The 21,433-nt window shown below is 33.3% G+C and overlaps 2 protein-coding genes across 5 annotated transcripts in view; one reads left to right on the top strand and one right to left on the bottom strand.

Moving 5' to 3' along the window:
* Window positions 1-21,433, top strand: part of LOC121122175 (protein amalgam) — a 177,283-nt gene that overhangs the window by 133,642 nt on the left and 22,208 nt on the right. The gene's annotated exons all lie outside the window — the stretch shown is intronic.
* LOC121122173 (uncharacterized) lies at window positions 1,204-20,017 on the bottom strand. 3 transcript variants are annotated; one of them, XM_040717182.2, is made up of 9 exons: window positions 19,770-20,017; window positions 11,133-11,557; window positions 9,772-9,906; window positions 6,773-6,869; window positions 5,094-5,391; window positions 4,768-5,034; window positions 2,407-2,708; window positions 1,960-2,344; window positions 1,204-1,549 (listed from the first exon to the last, which is right to left on the bottom strand). In XM_040717182.2, exons 2-8 carry the CDS (start codon window positions 11,536-11,538, stop codon window positions 2,215-2,217), a joined length of 1,635 nt encoding a protein of 544 aa, XP_040573116.1. In that variant the 5' UTR covers window positions 11,539-11,557; window positions 19,770-20,017; the 3' UTR covers window positions 1,204-1,549; window positions 1,960-2,214. The 3 variants fall into 3 exon arrangements, with proteins under 3 accessions (XP_040573116.1, XP_040573117.1, XP_071745902.1); XM_040717183.2 differs by having other exon boundaries at window positions 11,133-11,548; XM_071889801.1 differs by lacking the exon at window positions 19,770-20,017 and having other exon boundaries at window positions 11,133-11,812.

Below are 21,433 nucleotides of genomic sequence, written 5' to 3'. Positions count from 1 at the left end.
ACTTGCACATATATTTCTGTAACAAATCTCAGTGATACTGCTGTTCTTATTTCACGCAGTAGTGATTAATTTATACTTATAAGATATATTTTCTCTCTTTAAGAATATAAGAATAGTGAAAACATCTTTTGAAAGTAAAAATATATATTTTCTTGGCAACTACATACAAAAAGCTTCTCCCAATATAATATTATTTTCATACATGGATTGATTCTTACTTTGATCCACCTCGGCAAGAGTGTCTCCAAAATCATCAAACCGTATCATGTTGACAGCTTTTGGTAAAAAAAAAAATATAATAACAAAAAGAACACAATCTTCAAATTTCATATTATTTAAACCTCTGTACACGAGGGTCTTCATTCAGTAATATCATAAGTTTGCCTTTTTCCTCACACTCGTTAAAAATCCCATCCTACATATTGGATTTTTTTAATGTTCCTTAAATTTGTCAGATGGGGTTGAACTGATCAAGTATAAGTTAACATTATAGTATTACATTTACTCGATCTAACCTAGGAATCGTCTTTGAAGTCATTGTAGTACATTAAGTATTATACTTCCTTATCTAGGAACGATCAGAGACTCGAACCTACGTACATTGACTTCTAGAGAATAATTTTTCCTAAGTGCGTTTGTCAATTGAGCTACGTCGTTCCGGTAAAATATCTCTTAATAGGCTTGAAACACCATCATCATAACATATGTTGGAAAAATTCAAGAACTGACAGTTAAGGACTGGACCCAAGGATCGATAGTTGTAAGGACCGATAAAACCAATCCTAAGACTGGACTAGACTGAAAAAATTGGAACTGACAGTTGAGGACTGGGCCCAACGACCGATAGTTCTAAGGACTGGACCGAAGGACAAACCGTTCTAAGGACCAATAAAATCGATCCTAAGACTGGACTAGACATGAAAAATTGGAACTGACAGTTAAGGACCGGACCTAACGGCCGACAGTTCTAAGGACCTGACCCAAGGACCGACAGTTCTAAGGATCGATGATACAGTTTCGAAGACTGGACTAACTCGAATAAATTGGGACCGACACAGCCCGGGTTATCACCATTTGTGTCATATTAGGGAGATGAATAGTAAGTTACATTTAATATGTGTCTAATGTATACGTTTACGGCCAATTTGTTGGAGTGAAGCCAAACAATTTAAATAAATGCAAATACTCGTTTAGGTTTGACGATTTAAGAGTTCTAATATAAATGTATATTTTCAAATTACAATATTTATAATAAGCGCCCTTTTATGAGCCTACCTTTCCCTCTTTATTTGATGGTGTAAGGAAGTTTACCCCTATTATCTAAAGCTCTCGAGGAATGACTTTCTCATATCCATTTTGATATATCTCTGTTTCACCATGAGATACATTTATATGATGATCAAGAAGGAAGTTTTCCTCTGAAGAACTCATTTTTGAAATGATTTTTATTGAGATTCTTTCAAACTCATCCGTCTCGGAAGAAGGGAACTCCATATTCACATCCCACGTGATAATTGCTTGAGGATTGAAGGGGAATTGGTTTGAAATCCTACAACAAGAAATACATAGTATATATGGACTGTTAACTAGGCTCTAAATAATGATTTTTTTATAATTGCCAAATTTGACAAATAAAATTTTAGAAAATTGAGTAAAAAAATTATGAAAAAAGGTTTTTTTAAGAAAAGAATAAAACTTTTTTGAAAAATAATAATTAATTTTTTTTTTTCGGAAGACAAAACATGTTTATAAATAACATTATTTGGTCATTTCAACAAGATAAGTTTTTTTTTGTTTTTAAAGATGACACAATTTGAGTACAGAAATTAATGATTTTAAATTGAAACAACCACAAATAAATAATTAGGAAAAAAAATAATTCCTTTCCACAAATTTGACAGCAGCCTTTTAGTATATCATGAGCGTAAGTCCATATTAATATGTTTAAATAATTTGTACCTATAAATCTCTTCCCGCTTTTCGGAAGATGTGATTTTTTGTTCAATCAGCTTCTCCGTACCAGAGTCCGACAGAGTTCTCCATTCGTATGTTTCGCTTTTATCCTCATTAAAAAGTGTATCAAATGACCTTTTAAATAATCCATCCTTGATTTTTTTCAATTATTGGTCCCCTTTTGAAGCAAATTGGCTCTCCTGCTTCATAATTCGATTCGATTGTGCCTCGCAGTAACTTTGGAATACTAAAGATTCCACCTTAAAACTGGAGATGAGGTTCCCTTTTTGGAGGCCATATCAAAGGGAAATACATTGGCGAAAGAGATAGAGACAATTGATGTCCAGGTTGAAGATCATATCCAAGAACATCCAGTGTGATCTTTATACGTCTTACAAATTAAAGCCTCATATGTTAGTGACTCAGGATCTCCTACACAATATTTCTCAATACCTTTTATCAAGATCATCCTCCAAATTCAACACTCCAATGCTCAAAAGACGAGTTTGCCCATCCGGGAATACATCACAGAGACGTACAATAATTTGTGGACCACTCACAATTGCTTCAAAAATGGGTTGTCCAAAAATGGAGAGAGATTCTTCTCCGAAGATGGGTTCCAGTATCCATGTGTCTGAATGATTTGAATTGACAAGCCCCATATCTCCAGCTTGATCTGGGTCTCCAAAAGATAGAAATTCACTATATTCTTGGGCAGAGAGTGGGTCTACTTTTAAAGTTACAGATTCCGTCAGCTATTTTTTTAAAAAGGAGTAATTAATTTGAATTATTAAGTACTTTTAGAAGACATTAAAATTCATAGAAATAATTAAAAATGTCGTTAAAATAACCACTCCTTATCTATAAATCTGTTTTAAGTACATTGTTACTATAAATATTTAATTTTTTAAACCAATAATGTGTGTGTAAGGACTTTGTTTTTAGAGATTCGATTTTTTTTAATGTCATGAGTAGGGTGGGGAAAAATATTTAATCCATATTTTACAATACATATGTCATTTTTTTGGAATTTGGTCAGAAGCAGAATTTTCCAACTTTGGGGAACAAATGTTAGATTTTTCTCTTTTACGTATATTTAAATGCATCATTTATAGGAATGTTTTGAATATGAGTAGCAAATATGCTGGCTGTACTAGACCTGTTTGGTCTGATCATTTTACCTAACCTGTACAATGTGCAGTCCTTTCACACATCTAGCTTAAACGTTAGACCAAACTTATTGTAGATCTGTGAAGTTTCAAAAATCATAATTTCTATGTATACTGAACAGAAGAGGCACCATATGTCATCAAATCAAGAGTTAGTGTAAAAGTGCTTTATCCTGATTTGAAGCACATTACCGGGTGATCCATTGAAATTTGAACACTAAATATTTGACCTTGTGATTTATTTATGCGTCCAAAATTTTGTTTTTGTTGTGTAGCATAAGCAATGTTGTGGTTTTTTAAAGTTTTCTCGAGCTCTTATAATTATAGAGGAGATAATTGATATGTGTAGCCAGGAGTGTGTTTGCACATGAATGAGGATCTATTGCAGAGTTACCAGATAATCCATTGAAATCTGAGCACTTACTAATTCAATAATTAATCAAGGTTGAATGATTGAAATTAATTCCTATTTCGATATATTAAACTTGAGCTCTTTAGCTTAAGTTCAAGTCAAGAAAATGACACTTGAACGTTGCATACGAATTTCTGTTCACGCACTCCAAGCAGTTGGGTGTCTCCAGGACCACCGTTAGCGAGTCCGAAACGTTGCAGAAGAAGATGTGCGCTATCAAAAAGGCCAAATTGGACTCGGAGTTAAATAAAACTGCCCGGCCGATTCTCTCAAGTCCATGCGGGCCCGTGCAAGAGATCTCGAGGTTTCATATCAGACTATCCTGGACATAACAAAAAGTGGGTGGAAAGAGCTTTGTGAGGATGGAGAGGCCACTTATGACACCAGCAATAAAAGAAACACGTGTCCTTCATTGCAAGACTCTTTCGAATGAGTTCTTTTGAACTCTTTAATGGCACTTTTGGCCACTCTACAGCCCTGATGCCATCCCTCTCGACTAAACCTTTTGGGTTCATGTCAAGAGGAAGGACTGCAGTATCCATTATCCAAATACAAAGCCCATAAAAACACTGGGAGCCATCACTGGGACGTCATGACAGAGTACTATATCCGCAGATAAAGGCGGCTACATTAATGATTCAGAGAGCTGAGACACACATAAATATTTATAGTATTAATTTTGTTGAAATTCTATAGTTAACTAATAAATTATATCTTGGTTGAAGTTTAAATTTCAAAGTGTTCAAATTTTAATGGACCACTCGGTATGTGAAGTATACTTCACAGAAGAGGCATCCTACTTATGTTATCAATTATAGAGTTAGTTTAAAAGTATTTTATCCTAACTTGAAACACACTAGTTGTGATGCTCATGGGCACCATATATTTTCTGGGTAGGTCAAATTAGCTTTCAATGAATGATTCATATCAGCATTTAAAAATATTTTAAAAGACGCTTGCAAGGTTGGGGATTTGGCAACTCGTCCATTCCCTAACTTCCACTTCCACCTCAGCCAGTCATTGTACGATGGGGAACATGATTGTAAACTATTTTATTTCATGTTGAACATCTATTGCAGTAAGAGGATTATATCATCAAATGAATCCTCGTGAAGTCTCATTTGTTTCTCAAGCAATTGTTCTATCCGAGGTGTCAAACAATTGGTATATAACATATTGCCACTTTTCTTACCTTATTTTGGCATTTTTCTTAACATATTCACGATATATTACCTCATCAAGAGACAAAATCCGGGGTGTCCCTCTACTCTGAGATATTCTTGGTTGTTCTGAAGATATCTCAAAGTGTAAATAGTCCACAGAATCTTCCAGAGTAATTCCTTTTTTCATCCGTAACCATTCTCCAGGCCATTCATTAACCAATTCAGACGGAGGCAACACTCCCTTGCACTGATACCAAACAAAATCCTTCTCAACATCACATGAAGAGTTCTTGAGAGTACGTTCCCAAAATTCCAAACATTTTTGTAGAAATCCAATCTGTATAGTTTTAAAATATAGACATATATTTTTAAGGAAAATTTGAGGAAGGCTCTTACATTAGGTTTGGGCAAGGCAGTGTCAGGCCAATCATGGCTCCAGGGGCCGATTAAACACTGAGAAAGTGGTAATTTACTACTCATACGAAAGGCAGCATTTTTGTATGAGTCTACCCATCCACCTATGACAAAAACAGGTATTTTTATCTTTTCGTAATTCATACAAATAGATCCATTTTCCCAATATTCATGAAATTTTTGCTTCGAGAGCCAAATATCCACCCAGGAATGACACGCATTTTCAAGACGACGTTTCCATTCTAATTTCCAATCTTTTGAGTGCTTGGGATGTGGAGGTCTATGCATTGGTTATACAAAAATATATATTAATAGTACATAGGTCAAGGAATACTCTATACATTGAATGGGCACTTCTTTTTTCTTTTTTGACCAACTAAGGGATATTTTCTAGGGTATGATTGGAGTTGTATAAAATATGAACTACACTATATTAATTATTTTTCCAAATCTGTTATCATTATCATTTAATTCTTAAAGAGATAACATCTAATTATGAAGTAAACACTAGTGCTTGTGGTCATGAAAGAGAAAGAGTAACTAGAAGGGGTTTCACGGGATTTATAAGTGTAAGTCTTTGTTGGAATAGGAGTAGAATTGAAGATCGAAATCGATCTTATTCCAGCCTGTACATGGCCTACCGTTAAACTTTTTGAGAGGTTAAGAGTCTTTTTTTTTAATAATCCGATTAGCAATGTTGTAAAACACATAATAAGCTATAGATTGCAGAGTACGAGAAGAGGATTGAGATCCCAGAGCTCCTATCCACTGGATTGTCCAAAAAGGCTATCAGGGAGCAGACTGGTGACTCAATGAAGACAATTTACAATGTTTCTATGCGGTTGAAGGTCCGAGAGGACCTCATACACTCTCCAGGAGCAGACAAGAAACCCTACGTGTCTGGCAATGGGATTATTGCTTATTTCCTTCCTCTCGCGACTGTTTACATCTGATGTAATAAAACGTCAGGACAGCTGATCTGCTCTCCTCCCAAATATTCTTCAAATTGTTAGGATCATCACGAGCCTTTTAAGTTTATCTTATTTTGACAAACCGGAAGGAAATATTTTTTGCATCACTCGTAACAATTCATCATTAAACGAAATTCCCGATTCATCCTTAAACGAAATTCCTGATTCTTCAAACACCTCCATCAGTGAGGCTTGTGTTATTCTGAATCCAATCCATTAGAGCTAGCATAATCCATGACAGATGAACTTCAAAATACGTATCAATTTTAAGTAGGGTGGGAGTAAGTCGTTGTTGGACTCAGAGTAGAATTCAGGATAGATATCGGTGTATTTCCAGTCTATATGTCCTCGCTATATACGGAGTGGGATTTTTGTTAACTTCCCTTCCTCTCACAGCTGCTTGCAGGTTATATAAGTCCAACTTCAAGACAGCTACGCTGCTCTCCATCAAAATATTCATCAAAAGGACATAGTTATCCATGAAATTTTGGATTTTTTAATTTTCAGATACAAGCTGGTCATATTTTACACAACTCTAGCTAATTATAATTATTTAACTGGTAGATATAATTAGATTATTATGATTGATATAGAGAAATTAGTTGTCCATTAGTTGGTCAAGAAAAAAAAGAGAGCTCTTTCCATGCATAAAGTATTTACTGAATGAGTATATTAAAAAATGATTCATACTTGGCTTGATCTGCAAACATCCAAGACGCCCAACTAAGCATCCCTGAACCAATAACGCATCCACCCTTATAATGGATGTCATCAGTATATCGATTGTCTATGTAAAACAAAAAAAGAAAAGAAGAGATGAAAAAACAAAGAACTAAAAAAATTGGAAAAATATATACGAATATGATAAATTGTTAGTGAATGAAAAGAAAATAGGTTGTAGTAGAGGAGGATTGGTGATGAGTCGCTTCAAGTTTCCTTCAGGAAACAAACAAATACATCAATCCCAGGATTAACTTCCCTCAAATTTTGCCCCATCAGAGTAACCATATAATTAGTTTGATCATATATACATTCACTTTTTAAAATTCGAATTGATTGCCCACCCACCTCCAATCAAACCATACATATTAGTTACCATTCATTACCAAGACGACACGCGTATTATTTCTTTTTTCCCTCAGCTATCTATTACCTCTTACCTCATTACTACTTCATGATCAGACCCATTTGTTCTTGAGGAGAATGAAAAACAAAAATATGAAGAAAAACGAAAAAAAAAAATATATATATTCATTTATAAGGAAAAAAAGGATGTTATATATACGGGGTGCTCCATTAAAATCTGAAAATTTACTAATTCAATAAATAATGAAGGTTGAGTATTTGAAATTAATTCATATTTCGATATATTCAAGCATACACAATTAGTTACAAAACAAAACCATCCTGAGCTCTCTAACTTAAATACAAGTCGAGGAAATGACACATGAACGTAATGGACAAATTTCAATTTGCCCACTCTGAGCAGTTGAGTGTCTCCATGACCATTGTCTACACCGTCAGCATGTCCGAAACGTTGGAGAGGAAGAAAGTCCCTGTCTAAAAAGCCACACTGGACTCAGAGGAGTTAAAGAAAACAGCCCAGACCAATCCCCTCAAGCCCATGAGGACCCATGCAAGAGATCCCGAGGTTTCACACCTGACTGTCCAGAGACATTTTTAAAAAATGAGTGGAAAGATCCTTGTATTTGTAAGGATCACATCAGGGCCAAATTAAGTATCTTAAATCATATAAAGGTTCTTAACGATAGCTAAAATTAGCGGGTATCTTAACTCTTCCCAGTAATTTGAAGTAAAAGCCTATACATTTATATTTTTCGAAGAAGTACTGTCAAATTCTATCAAAAACTAACCATTTGAAGGCCCCAAAAATTATACTCGAAGTTCCCCAAAAAAGGATTGCCATAATTAGAGAATGATAAACTGTTGGCTTTTGTTTGAAAATAGCCATATTGGGGTCAAATCAAGTATTTTAAATCAAATAAAGGTTCATAACTCTTATAACTAAAATTATTGGGTACTTCAACTTCTCCCAATAGTTTGAAATCAAAGCTTATGATTGAATCATATATGTCTATGAGAAATTGGGCAGTATGTACATATAAGTACATGAAGTCAATTCTTTTTTTTGAGATTTTCCCTTTTCTTTGAATTTTGTTCAATATTTTTTTTATATTGCCACGCCACGTAAACTTATAAAAAATATGTTAACTTCAATTTCTTAGGTCAGATGAATTAGTTGTAGAACGAAAATATGTAGTGATATCTAATGGATGCAACTCTATCCAACCAAAAGGGAAAAAAGATAGTACGCCCCACGGTTTTACCATAACCCTTTTGCTGCAAATATTTGACTTCCACTAAGCTTTTTAATAGTGACGTCAAAGAGTATAACTGTTACCAAGAGTAACAGAATATCGGCTTCCTTGACTGTTACTGTTTAAGTACTGCTAATTTACTCTATGATGTCAACAAGAAAGCATGATCACATGATGGCATAACATTGAATTTCTATTAGCCTTGGTATGTCCTAATTGTTGTTTCAGACATTGTATTGAACAATTATTATTTCTACGCTTATTTTATACAGAATCAGTATATTAAATTTTAGTTTTTTATATTTTTTCCATCAAACTTTTATAATTTGAACTATTAATATGCACTTGTAGTAAAGAGGCGATATCGAGGGTAAATTAAGTATCTTAAGTCAAATAAAGGTTTTAATCTACAGCTAAAACACTTGGGCAAAACAGTAAGATTTTTGACAAAACACCCACCAATCATAGTCTATGACGTCACTATTACTAGAATTTTAAATTTGAAAGATTGTATCGCCTTTTAGGCAAGATAGACAAATTTTGACCAAACACGTAACCACTCATACACTATGACGTCAATATTAAAAAGCGTGGCGGAAGTTAAACATCAGGCGTATATGGGGAATGTTATAACCTTATATTTTTATTAACATTGGCTTATACATTAAAATAATTCTCTATTAAATGGTGTTAAAAGTAGATCGTCATCTCTAAAAACATTTAAAACATAGCGCCTTAAAAATAGGGCAGGCGGCGTTGAGGCCGAAACTTTAGAAGCCTCTAAATCCTGAACTGGAGTACAAAAAAGGCTAAAATATTGGATTTATTGGTTTTGAACTAATATTAAAATATGTGATAAATTTGAAAAAAATCAAAGATGATGCGGTTTTTGAGTTATTGATTTGGCTTGGAATTCCAACATTTTAAATATAAAAATTATTAATGAAATTCTGTGGGACATTCTATAATTAAAATACCCATGGTTCTATCATTCATAGATACTTAATAGTTGTGTAATGTTTATAGATTCAAATCATGGAATTCTAGTAACCTGGAGTAGTCACACAGAATTTTTATTCCCATAGGAGGGAAATAGGAAAAGAGTGATTGGTCAAAAAAAGAGTAAACATTGCTCCATTCCTTCAAAAGGGGAAATAAAAAAAAAGCCATGTGTCTAGAATTCCATGATACAAATAAAATGAGAACATTCATGTAAAGTTGTTAATTACAATGACCGATGTTGTAATTAAAAAATGTGTAATAAAACCAACAAATTGTAACTTGTACAAGTTACAATTTGTACATAGTTGTACACAACATGTATATAAAATATAAAAAATATATTGAAACCTGTAGAGTAAATGGATATGACAGAGGCCAGTCCACTGGGCTCCCGAAAAGCAATCTGAAGACCATTGAATCCACCCCATGATTTTCCATACATTCCTATCCGTCCATTACACCAAGACTGCTTCTTTAACCATTCTATGAAATTCACAATCAAGATAGTAATTATCATAATATACATCTAGTAGAGAAAATAAGTAATTGATCCCTCGCCGATTTTGCAAGAATCTCGTTCTGACACAAAGAATAACCGTCTATTTTTTTTATGCTAGGCTTATTTAACAGTGAGTGTATGTGAAAAGTAAAGCTACTGTGCACATTTCGCGAGCAATGCACATATATTTATTATGCTATATTTTTTTATGTTAATACATTCGAAAAAAACAACAGCATATCTTTATTGTTTAAAGCTATATAATATGTTTAGTTTGTTTGTGAAAGGCATAATGGTTAGAATTTTTTTACTATCCTTCCTTTCATAGGTCACTTCAGTTTTTTTTGTTTTTTTTAAATAACCATATACCCATGATTCATCACCAGTTATGACCCTTTTGAGCAAATCAGGATTATCATTTACGTCTGTAAACAGTTCATTAGCGATGATTCTTTTTGTCAAAATTAAGCAGTCTTGTAGCAAACTTCTCTGTCCAAAACATTTTTAAAAAATCATGGCACGAGCTAACCGATATGTTAATATCCTCAGCAACTTCTTTGAAAGCCATTCGACTGTCTAAAATCAATATATTCACTGCTTCAAGGTGCTTGGGCGTCTATAATGAGGTTTGGCATTGGCATCTTCTTGGGCATCTTATAAGAGTTTGTAGGACATTTTTTTTTCCTCAGAACAGTTTCACCGTAGACCAAGTCAATATTTCAAGTGTTTGGAAGCACCTAATTTAATTTTTTACTCAATATTTGATCCATGTTTTTCAATAGCAAAAAATCGCCGACACACAAAATGGTTCTAACCCTCTCATAAGCAAACTAAACATATCATATACCTTTAAACAATATATATAAGTTGAATTTTTTTCGAATGTACAAACAAAGGAAAAAAAAAATCTCGTATATCAAACTTACGTTGCTCGCGAAATTTGAAAAGTCCCCTTACTGTTTGAACACACCTCGTATGAAGAACCAAAAGGCACTGAAAATGGGTAGTGTAATGGGTATTCCAGCACGCCAAAACATTCGCAACATGGCAACAAAGGAGGTGCTCAAGAAGAAGTGCATGAAGGTCATGGAGTGGGCTATCCAGTCTCTAGACCTCACTCCCATAGATAATCTTTATCAGTAGGCAAACTTACAAAATCGGCAAGGGATTCATTATTTATTTCTTCCACTGTTGGTATGATCTCAATTACCAATGATATCAACCCCATCCTCTTGCTCAATCTCTGTATACTCATCGAAATAGAGACCATTCGAATCCCCAGATCCTCTAAGATCCGCTCTCACAACAACGTAACCATGCGACGCCATCCATGGATGTCGAGACTCATCTCTTTGCACAGTAAAGTCTGAATGTCGATAAGGGATATACTCCAAAATGGCGGGAAAAGATGAAAGAGAATCACCGGGATATTTGGATTGGCTTATATCTTTTAAAGACTCCCTTTCACCATCAGATCCAGGGAAAAAGGAGTCGTCCTCAGGAGTAGAAGGATACCATATCTTGAGAGCAATAACAGTTTCTTCATCCCTAGGTAGATGGAGCTTGTACAAGGAAATCCTTGTTACGGGATAAAGGCCTCCTTCGTCTTCTTTCATGGCATTGATTCTAAAAAGACTAATACATATTACAATAATTCAAGCAAATGAAAATCAAATTAAGGATACAACTGTGACATGAATTAAAGTATGTCGAGGCAATTTCAATTATGTAAATATTATCAATGTATATTTTACATTTATCAATTTTATAGAGTAGTTCTGTAGATTCGTCGTAGTGTTGGGTGTGAAAATCCTGGACCGATCTGAGACTAATTTAGTCCTTTGAAGAAGTTTGGTTATTATTGATCTTAAAGAAAAATTCAGTCTGGATTGGTCTTACGAAAAAGATCGATCTAGGCCGATTCTTTAAACGAATTATTAATAACTTGATGTGTGTTTTAAATATTGTGAAGATTGGTACAATCAAGATACTTTGAGACAACAAATTATATCAGCAGGAGCGTCCACAGGAGGGGCTGAAGCTGCCCCCTCCAAAAAAAATAATATGTGAATAAGCTTTTGAACTAGATAAAAAAAAAATAATGCATTTAGAAGAAAATTTTTGTTTTAATACAGAAACAAAAATTAAAAAATTTGAAATTGAAAACGGGTAGGATTTTGTAAATCAAAATTTTTTTTTTTTTTTTTTTGAAGTTGAGAAAAGGAAGATTTATTTTTCTAAAACTATGTCATTTGATTTTTTTCAATCCCGGGACAAAGCAAAAATTATTTAGAGAAAATTTTAAATTTTTCTGTCATTTCAACAAATCCTGGGACGGAGGAAAAATTTTAATTTTTGAAATTGAAAACAGAAAAAGTTATTCATTTAAAAAAAACATATATATGTATTTATAATCCTGCGGACTCCCCTGATCGGTCATAATTTTTGCATCCCTGCATTGAAAATCTGAAGAAAAGAAGATTATTAAGTTAAGTGCCAGATAGCCAATTCAATTCCAATATCAACCCTATCACAGGTCTCTTTTTTTAGGTACAAGTAACAATTCAACTATTTGAATCTAATAAATGGGTGTTTTTTTATAAAAATATGATGAATGTGTGTATGAACTTTTTTTCTGTCATTGTAGTAATTTCTCAGTTCTTATACCACATTTGAAGCGGGCGCGCTTGAGCCTTTGCTAACAGGTGTCTAGTATTGTATGAATAGCCTATTGTCATCGGACACTCAACGCACTTGATAATCAATGTATGAGGACTGTTTGATTTGCGATAATAGCTACTAGGGATCCCTCTATCCCATCAGAACCTGACAGGATCTCAAATTCTAAACAATAAGAAGGAGTCAAATATATGTGGGAATATTCAAATTTCTATATGGAATCATTTTCTTGAGATAAAAACTTTACTTTAAGCTTGTTTTTTTTTTTTACATTTCATAATGTTACAGTCATAATTATCGTTTAAATCCTGTGGAGTGTTACCTCAATAATATCACGATGCATCTATAAACAAGTGACACCTGACGTTAAAGCGTCCTTATAAGGGTTCTTCTCTTATATTTTACACTTATTACGTCATAAAATTGGTAATTTTTTTGAATATTTTTATCTTTCAAATAATGCATGTACATTCGCCACAATCACGACTTATTTGTACTCTCATAAATCAGGAGTGGCGAGAAAAACGATCCATAGATTGAGACCGAACAAAAACGGTCCAACTTTTGAATATGATTCATTTTTCTTCTACGTTCTAAGATCGCGCTTTGTGCAGAAATGTTGGTTCCAATCGGTCTACAAAAAAATCACTGAAGATCGAACTGAAAAAAAATTCTGTCTCGGACCGAGTCTCAACACTAATTCATATGTTTCCATCGATGAAAGTGACAATGAGATTCTGAGTAAGGGAGAGTTACTACATGTAATATGTATATAGTCCTCAATGGTGTCGTTCAGATAATTAATCTCTAACCCTCTTCCTTGTATACATTTATAACTTGTCCTATACAATCTATTACTTCAATTGAAATTTATGTGTCCACTAATGACAATTTATCTTACTTATTGCAAGTATATATGTACTGTGTAGCTGGTCAGAACGTTATGTAAATTTGTACTATATTGCTATGTATTGTATAATGTATATATGTACATAGAAAAATTCTTCCGAAGGTGGAATTACAGGGGCATCCGGAGGGGATGGGTTGAAAAAAATAATGAATTTTTACTTTTAACTTTAAACTTTTTTTTGCTTAGGATGAAAAATTTTATGTGAAAATAGGGTAAAAACTTTTTTTAGAATTTTTTCAAAAAATAGTAATTTTTGAAGTTTTCTTTACAAAAAAAAATTTTAAATTTTTTTTTTCTAAAACAGTCGACTGTGGATTTTTTTTCAAATTTTTTCTAAAAAAATTTATTTTCTTTTTTTAAATTTTGTGTATTTTTTTGAAATGTTTTCCAAAAAAAGCCCCATAAAAAAAATATATTTTAAATTAAATTTTCATAGAAATATTTTCAACGTGAATAATTAATAAAATAAAATAACAAAATAAACACTTTATTTTGTTTTGTTATAAAGATAACACCGTGTATCTTATTGGTAACGATGGGTTTTTTGTATGAGCGCGAGTAGAAGGCGGGAGTGAGGCATATGGTAAATTGAGTTAAGAAAATGAATTACTCCTATAAAGAGGAAAACCTTCTACATTTGAAATAGCATTAGAACAAAGAAAATATTACAATTATATTTAAATTCATATACCTTTGCTTTTTTTTAGATTATAAAATAAATTTATAGCGTATTGTCCATTGAAATCTGAAAATTTACTAATTCAATAATGAATTAAGATTGAGTCATTGAAATTAATTCATATATAAATATATTAAAGCATTTACAATTAGTTACAAAACAAAACAAAACTGAGCTCTCGAACTTTCGTACTAGTCGAGAAAAATACACTTGAACGTGAGGGAATTTCCATTTATGCACTCTAAGAAGTTGAACGTCTCGACGACCACTGTCAACTCCATCAGCAAGTCCGAAACGTTGGAGAGGAAGAAGGGGTCCGTCAAAAGGACCAAACTGGATCCGGAGGTGTTAAAAAAACAGCCAAGGGCAATCACCTCAAGTCAATGAGGGTCCATGCAGGAGATCTTGGGATTTCACACCAGACTGACCAAAGAGCTATCAAAAAGTGGGTGAAAAGACACCCGAAAAGAAAGACACCAAATTTCCTCCGTTGCAAGACTCTTTTGAATGAACCTATTGAGTTCTTTTGCACTTTTGGCCCCATACAACCCTGATGCCAACTCTCTCGACTATACCTTTTGGATGCATGTCGAGGAGAAGTCCTGCAGTGTCCGTCATTCAAACACTGAGGTCCTCAAAGCCACTGTCAGACAGCACTGGGAAGTAATAACAGAGAACTACATCCGCAGCGGGTGTTAGGCCTTCCCACACCGACTGAAATCCAACATTGCTGCTAAGGGCAACTACATTAATGATTCAAAGAGCTCAGACACACATCTATTTATAGTCTAAATGTGTTTAAATTTTACTGCTAATTAATAAATTATATCTTGTTGTAGTATAAAATTCAAAGTACTCAGATTTTAATGACTATTAGGTGAAAAAAGTAGAAACATCAAAAGTTGGCAATAAAATTGATAGGAAATTTGGCCAATTACAGATTAATTAGCCTGTTAATCACTTATAATTTTTAGTAAATATTAAATACAGCTATACCCATCTAAGAAAATGGATGTAATACTTATAACATTGTAAAATTTCCCTGACAGCACTGATATGCCCTTTCAAATTCTCTCACTCTCTAGGGGCTAGCGATGAAACTGGTCTTGTCCCTTTCATTTTTCAAAGATTCAGGCCTCACCACAGTGACAGAAGGAATTTCAGGTGGACATCAGAATGTCAATAGACATGATGTTTCAGTGGAGGTCAATAAGTGTTTTTAGAGACTCCATGTTTGGTTGTTGGATAGCAAAGGTCTTCTGCTCCAGGCACGTTCCCAAAAATATCCCTGAAGATTCAGGTATGGGCTTGATGGTAGCTTTGGATAGTGTTACATGTGTGGAAGGGGGCCCATTCTTTGGTCCAGACTCACTCCCTACCTCAGTTGCTGAACCGAAGTTATTGGGTTCTCCTACACTTTGGTTTTAATATTTTGCACCAAACTTTCAGAATAACCAAATTTGGGTCGATCTGCTATTGCAGTACGTTTGATATAATCTCCAGTGTCGTTGTAGATTTCCATGGCCCTATACACAGTGATGCGCAAGACTCCTAACCTGCTGAATACATCCGTTGGCTTGTCTCTATCGAAAATCGACGACTTGATTTGCAACATTTTAGGACTATATCCCCCAACCCTTGAATCTCCTACAAATTTTTAGATAAAGAAATTGATTTACATAATGGAGATCTTTAATGTAATTATAATAATTCGTGATAACATCTGATACAAGAGTAATTCACTCATTAGGTTTTTCATAGACTAATGTGTCCCTACATATTATGTAATATACATAATTGATTTGTAATTAACTTTATTCTAACTAAACGTTCAAACTGTGTTTCTGTATTATTTTAGTGAGTTGATAATAGTATTACAATTAGTCATTCTGACTTAAGAATTGTCTTTTAAATCAATTGTTGAACATTTTAAATACACAAAACTTGGTTCACGAGATCAAATTTAAGATCAAATTTTCACAGAAAATTAGTACATCTCAAAAACAGGCATATATGTATGTATGTTCGGAATAAAACTTTTTTTATCTATAATAAAAACTTATGTTCGGGTTTATAAACAGGCTCAGAAAATATTACTACAGAGAAAGAAATATGTAGAGATGATAAAAGGATTTCGATCGGCATAGTAAGGCTATAGAACTTCGACTACGCCGTCAGCAAGGCCGAAAAGTTGGAGAGGAGGAAGGGCTCTGTCAAAAAGATAAAACTTGATCCGGAGGAATTTATGGAAATAGTGTAGGCCAATCCCCTCAAGAACATGAGGGTCCATGCAAGAGATCTCGTAGTTTCAAAAGAGAGCTATCAAAAAAATGGTTGGAAAGAACCTTGCGAGGGTGTAGAGCCTACTTTTGACATCAGAATGAAAGACCCCGATGTTCTCCGTTAGAACATCTTTTGAGTTATTTTAAACTCTTTTTTGACACTTTTGGCCCCCTTTAGCCCTGATGCCAGCCCCCTCGACTACAACTTTAAGGTGCATGTCGAGAATAAGGCCTGCAGTGTCCGTCATCCAAAAAAAGAGGCTCTGAAAGCCACTGTCAGCCAATACTGTGACGCCATGACAGAGGATTACATCCAAGGCAGGTGCTATGACTTCCACTGCCGCCTGGAAGCCATCATTGCAGCTAAGGACGGCTACATTAATGATTACAAGAGCTCAGGCACATATCTATTTATAGGATTAATTTTGTTGAAATTCTATTGTTAGTTAGTTAATTATGTGTTGTTGAAGTTTCAAATTCAAAGTGTTCAGATTTTAATGGACCACTCGGAAGAACAAAAATTTGAAATATTTAAGATATTCATTCTTTTTTAAAAGAGTTTGTAGTGCAGGTATATAGAGGTACAAAAAATACTTTTTTGTTTTTCACCTTGGAAGAACTCCAAGTCTGTCTAATGAAATAAACAAAAAACATATACCAATCTTCATTTGGAAATGATTTCCTCTTTTTGTTGTAAAATGACTCAATTTCACATAGGCTCAAGAATAACAATAGTATGTATACATAAGGTAAAGAAGAAGATGTCAGCTGAAGAAGAAGGAGAGGCAAAAACAGTCGAACAACAAAGGGAGGTTTATTCAACATTTGTCCCCTTTTTTTATCATACTTCTTTGTACTACTCTTAAAAGAAGGTGTGACTAGTAAAATGGTCCATAAATTGAGACAAAAAAAAAAAAAAAAAAAAAAAAGCGGTCCACTTTTTGAAGGGATTAAATTTTGTTCGACGACATAAGATCGCGATCTGTCAGAAATAACAGCGTCGATGTGAGTGACAATGAGAGTGAGAGTAAGGCGGAGGGGTCTGTAGGTTTATATTTTGAGGTTTTTAGAATTACTTCGAAAAAAAAAAATCAAGAAGTCTATATTTAGTCACAAAAAATTTGTAAAATTAGATTTAAAATATTTGATGAATAAATTTTTTGGTAAATATACTTTATTTAATTAGAAAAAATTTTGAAATAACATTTTTTGGAAAAAAATATCAAAAATCCATACTTATTCACTAAAAAATAATCTTTTAGGAAAAAGAAATTCAAAAATCCAAAGCTATTCACTAAAATATATTTTTTTATATAAAAAAAATTCAAAAATGAAATTTCAAGTATTTCATTTTTTGTAAAAAAAAATCAAAAATCCTTAGTTATTCCAACAAAATAAGTTTTTTGAAAAAATATTTCAAAATTAAATTTCAAATATTATATTTCTTAGAAAAAAAAAAAAGTCAAAAATCTAAGGATATTTACGAAAAATTAAATTTTTGTCAAACAAATTTCTATTCATAAATTTTTTGGAAAAAAATTTATTAAATCCTCCACAAAACATTTAACTTTTTGAAAAAAAAAAATCAAATATTAATATTTTTTTAATCTACTTCATAATTTCCCGGAATGAAGAAAAAAAAATAGTAAAAAGCAAAAATTCCTTGATTTGAGAAAGGTCCCAGCCCCTCCAGCTCACCCCTGTGAACGCCCCTGAAAAGTTATAATTTGTAAAATGGATGTAAATAGTCCTCAATGGTGTTTTCAAGATAGTTAGAGATGAGGGCAAGTGTATAGAGTTCTGTTTTACCAAGACTCAGTCTCCTCTCAAAAGGCCTGCAAGACCCAAAACTTATTTAAGGAAGAGAAAGTGTCATTTCAACACACACCTATGAATTCTTTTAGGGTGAACTAGAGAGGAATATCCCTGCCAATTCACACAAAAGAATCGACTCCTTGAAGGTTTCCATCATCAAGTCTCGAACATAGTCTCCCCTGCGGACGTGGTCAATGCCTGCAAATGCTTTAGACATTGTATTCGCGAATGATTCGTGAAAATGGTAACCAAACAGAATGAATTATTTATTTTGCGTTATTAGAACAAGCAAAATAATTTTTAAACCTCTAGTTACTTCCCTTATTGATCAGGATGCAGTTAAAGTTAGTCTGGATTTACCTGAACGACTCTGTAAATAGGGTGAAGGGGAGGATATCAGCTGTAGAAAAAGGAGAGGCAAAAATAGCTGAACAACAAGGGGAGATTTATTCAATATTTCCCCCGTTTTTCAACACCGTCAAAGTTGTTTTTTTTCGTAACAAAGTTAAAAAAAAAGAAAATTCACTTTAATGTAGTTGAAAGTCACTTGAAGCAAAAAAAAACAAAAAACGAAAAAACTTTTTATCATACTATGAAACACGATCTATTTGTTAATTACACACCTTTCTCAAAAAGTATAATAATAAAAATAATAATTTGTAAGCAGTCACAAACAAATATCCTTTGCTTTATTATTTTGACAAAATATAAAATTATTTTGTTTTACAATTAGTAAATAAATATTTGTAGGGAAAAAAAAAAAAATGTGTATATTAATGTAAAAGCACTTAATTAACAACTTGCAAAAACAACAACTACAATGTTCATTAAAGCATTAATAGATATATTAGTGATAAAGAAGAGGAGATACTTTTTTTTTTGGATCGGTGCCAAGTGATTTTTTGTAGACCTGTTTGGACCGATTTTTTGGTCCAGACTGCGGTGTCAGACCGTGGTCCGATTTTTTCCGGTCTCCCTTTGTAGACCAATTTCTTTTGTGTCACAGTTTTTGGTCTCATATATTATGAGAAACTTTTTTTTTGTTCTAGATCTACCGTAATTGATTTTTTCAAAAAAAATCTCAAAAGTACACGCTATATTCCTGATCAAATACTGTACAAACATAAGAAACGATGGGATCAAAATTAATTGGAGCTATCTCTGTTTAAACTTCGTATGACGTCATTGTAAAATCGGTCTATACCCATTTTTTTTTTTTTTTTTTTTTTTTGGAATCGAACTAGACCGAATTTTTATATGAAACCGTTCCAGACTGAATATAACGGTCTCAGACCGGTTTAGGATTTCCAGACCGAACCCCAAAACTAGTTACTACCAACGGATTTCGGCCTTTTTTTTCTGTTTCTTGAGTGACAAAAGGTTATGAGATACAACAAAAATAACGTATAAAAATGTATTTCTTTATTTCTGAGATATTGCAATACCTTTTGTAGGGTTAAAAATATGTAAAAGTGTGCTTACCTAAAGATGTTTATTGTATAAGAGTGAATCACAAATAAATATGTATTGATATGTTTTTAGAGGGAGGTGTATTTACACGTGGAGGAATACTATTATCGTTAAGAGACTATGAGTGTTGTTTTCTTCATTGTATGTTTACAATGCTCAGGTTCTCAGGTATCAGTTTTGTGGCTACATATATATATATTATTAACTTGTCCATCTCTATTGTTTAAAGACATCATTTTTAAAGATTCCAGGGAGTCATTCCTCCCCCTTTTGTTTCTTTTTCTTTTTTAAACCTAAATTCATTCACTTACAAAACATATTATTAATTAAAACCAATACTCAAAACACACAACAAACAATATTTCAACTAATATCAATGTTGATAGGATCACTATTTAAAAAACTATAACGAAATAATTAAAAATGTTATAAAACAAAATATTAACACTCTATTTTTGGGGATGGACAACTGATGGATTCAAGGCCGCACACGCCCCTCGTCCTCACTCAGTGCGTCCCGCAAATGGATCAATAATAATTAAAAAAATAGAATGGTAATGTTGCCTTCCAATTATAGGGGTGACAAAAATAGACTCTCTTTATCATGGAAGTAGTTCATCCCTACTCAACTTATTCATATATATTTAACTTACATCCCATTATCATCAAAACTGTCTATAATTGATTGGATCTCTAAGTTATCTTCTACTTACCTTGGGGTATTGTACCTTGCCGCGTACTTTTGTTATCAAGGCTTCTATTTGAAATTTTTCATGGTGACATGAGGCTATTGACTCTAGCCAATCACACTCCGTGATTCTTCAGTTTTTCTGTACTATCTCCTCCACTCTGTTAATGAATTTGCCGATTGCACGGACATAGAAAGAAGAGGTGTTCTGAATTTTTAATTGCCAAGGCACAGAAAGTGCAGTATTTATTCCCCACAACTGATTTATTATTGTAGAGTGAGGGTGTAGCCATTCGATATCAGAACCAAGTTTGTTACTAAGAAGTAAAAGGGTTTCTCAATACTCTTTTCAGATCCCAGTTAAAGCCTGAGATCCCAAGTCTACTCCAGCGCCTCTTAACAATTGATGCACCACTGTCCAACCTTCTGAGATTTGACATTTTCAATGCGTCCCTTATTGTTTTTGAGGTCATTGTCCCAAGTAAAAAATGAATGGTGTTGGTGGTATTCTTGCCTTCTTAAAAATAAGAGGTCTTGTGACTAAAGAAATTTTTTACTTACCACATAAATTACATCATAATTGATAACACCATATTTGGGGCTCAAAATTGATATTTTTACAACATAAAATGTAAAATATTTGGTGTAAACATAGTCAAACAACCTTATAATTTTATTAAATGATTATTCCTTTTAGTTTAAAAAAAGTGGGGCCAATGGCCTCTAGGCCCTATATTTCTAGGGACGCACTCTTACAAAAATAAACTCCTGCTGCTAAATCCCAATGTCAGTGAACTAATCTACTCCTGAATCGAGTAACTGCCTCAAAAACCTACACAGCAGCTGGAGAAAGATTCAAAACTTTATTTTTGAAGAGAATAGATAATAATGAAAATCCTGTGAATTTTTAACTGGTCCGTTTTTTTGAAATTTTTAATGTGAAGAATGAATTTTCTTTTCTTTAGCAGTTGTCATTATTATGTAATTC

The sequence above is a fragment of the Lepeophtheirus salmonis genome, chromosome 7 (genome assembly GCF_016086655.4).
Source record: "Lepeophtheirus salmonis chromosome 7, UVic_Lsal_1.4, whole genome shotgun sequence".
Taxonomy (NCBI): domain Eukaryota; kingdom Metazoa; phylum Arthropoda; class Copepoda; order Siphonostomatoida; family Caligidae; genus Lepeophtheirus; species Lepeophtheirus salmonis.
Note: the sequence above shows the minus strand (reverse complement) of the source record. Positions and strands in the feature narration are given on the sequence as shown.